Consider the following 1,632-nt stretch of genomic DNA (forward strand, 5'->3'; position numbering starts at 1 on the left):
GGTTATATATCAAAGTATTTTCATATAGATTGCACGTATATAGACAATTTCAATTATACATAAAGCTGTACAATAATATGTTAAAGATACCTTGCACGGCCGAACTTTCTTATACTCGATTTTTGGTGCGTCACTGCATATGTACATTACGTTTCTTTTTCGTGTATAGTGGTGAATGTTCTGCTGATAAATTAGGATAAGGAACCTTGCTGACATCGAATTACCTGAGCTTCCAAAGCCTTGATCACTTCCCTCGTCTTCCCCGTGAATTCAATTGGGGGGGGGTTTTCTGTTTGGTTTATTCCTAATGTGGAGAGTATTTCGCTCTATTGACCTTATAGTATCACAATGTTTTCATTCGATTGTGCAGAATGTTTGGTGCCGAATCGAAGTCGCTAGCACATATATTTGGCGAGAAGCTTGATCAGCACATGACATCAAAAGTGGTATGTTGTAAACTGCAGACCTTAGTTTGTTAACGCAGGTATGACAACATCCCAAGAGGTAATCAGGCTCATCGGTATGGACTAATACTGAGCGAGGATCGCTGGCAGATGCTATAGAGATCTGTGCTGGTTTGTAGCTTTTTCCTGAGGATATCTGTCACTTAATGCAGGTATCATATTTATATATATATATATATATATACGTGTGTGTGTGTGTGTGTGTGTGTATGATGTGCTTGTATGGATAATAGTTAACATAGAAAACCGTAGACATGAACAAATCACTCACCCGCTAATTGTAACGCGTGCCCTGCTTTTCTCGATTTTCCACAGGTTTATTTTGGGCGGTCAAACTGTGATGTCAACTTAGCATTCGAGGGACGTTCGCTCAAGATTTCTCGGTTACAAGGCGCCATCAAGCTCAAGAGTAATCTCAGATTCTATTTATATAACTACGGCAAGCGGGAGATATACGTAAACGGCGTCGCTGTAAACAAAGGCGAGCGCCTTGTACTTAACCATATGGCTTTAATAGAGGTATTGTGTCTTAGGGTTATACATCCATTGCCCACTTCTCACTTACTTAATCATATGGCTTTAATAGAAGTATTGTGTCTCAGGGTTATACATCCATTGCCCACTTCTCACTTACTTAATCATATGGCTTTAATAGAAGTATTGTGTCTCAGGGTTATATATCCATTGCCCACTTCTCACTTACTTAACCATATGGCTTTAATAGAGGTATTGAGTCTCAGGGTGATATATCCATTGCCCCCACTTCTCACTTAGTTTGCCATCTCAAAGCACCATTGTATTTCAAAAACACGTTTACTTTCAAAATAAGTACCATCCCCCAAGCTCGGCTCGCATAGTTTTGAATATAACCGGCCTTGTTCTATTGTCCAACCTCTAATTTCCAAACTTCCGTTTGCCCTTTTGTTCTCATTGTATAGCGAATATCGGATGTTCCTAACTCAACCTTCCAACTTCTACTCTCCTTTTTTTCCCGCAGATCTTTGAGTATAAACTGTTATTTTCAGTGAACCTCGCGCTACTATCAGATATAAGCCACGATGTAATTAACGCCGTCGTCAGTCAGTACGACGCAAAAAAATAGATGAGATAATAATAAAGTACGAATTGAACAAGTTTTGCTTGCTTGCCGCACACACGTATATACCAA

The 1,632-nt window shown here is 39.5% G+C and overlaps 1 protein-coding gene across 1 annotated transcript in view; it reads left to right on the forward strand.

Moving 5' to 3' along the window:
* Positions 1-1,595, forward strand: part of SARC_13014 (hypothetical protein) — a gene marked incomplete at its 5' end in the record, with an annotated part of 4,212 nt that extends 2,617 nt beyond the window's left edge. The window contains 3 exons of the mRNA XM_014292864.1: positions 371-446; positions 780-983; positions 1,462-1,595. Of these exons, the coding sequence (XP_014148339.1) occupies positions 371-446; positions 780-983; positions 1,462-1,566 (385 nt within the window). The 3' untranslated portion in view covers positions 1,567-1,595. The remainder of the gene's footprint in view (positions 1-370; positions 447-779; positions 984-1,461) is intronic.
* Positions 1,596-1,632: the final 37 nt, after the last annotated feature.

This window comes from Sphaeroforma arctica (assembly GCF_001186125.1).
Source record: "Sphaeroforma arctica JP610 unplaced genomic scaffold supercont1.2812, whole genome shotgun sequence".
NCBI lineage: Eukaryota > Ichthyosporea > Ichthyophonida > Sphaeroforma > Sphaeroforma arctica.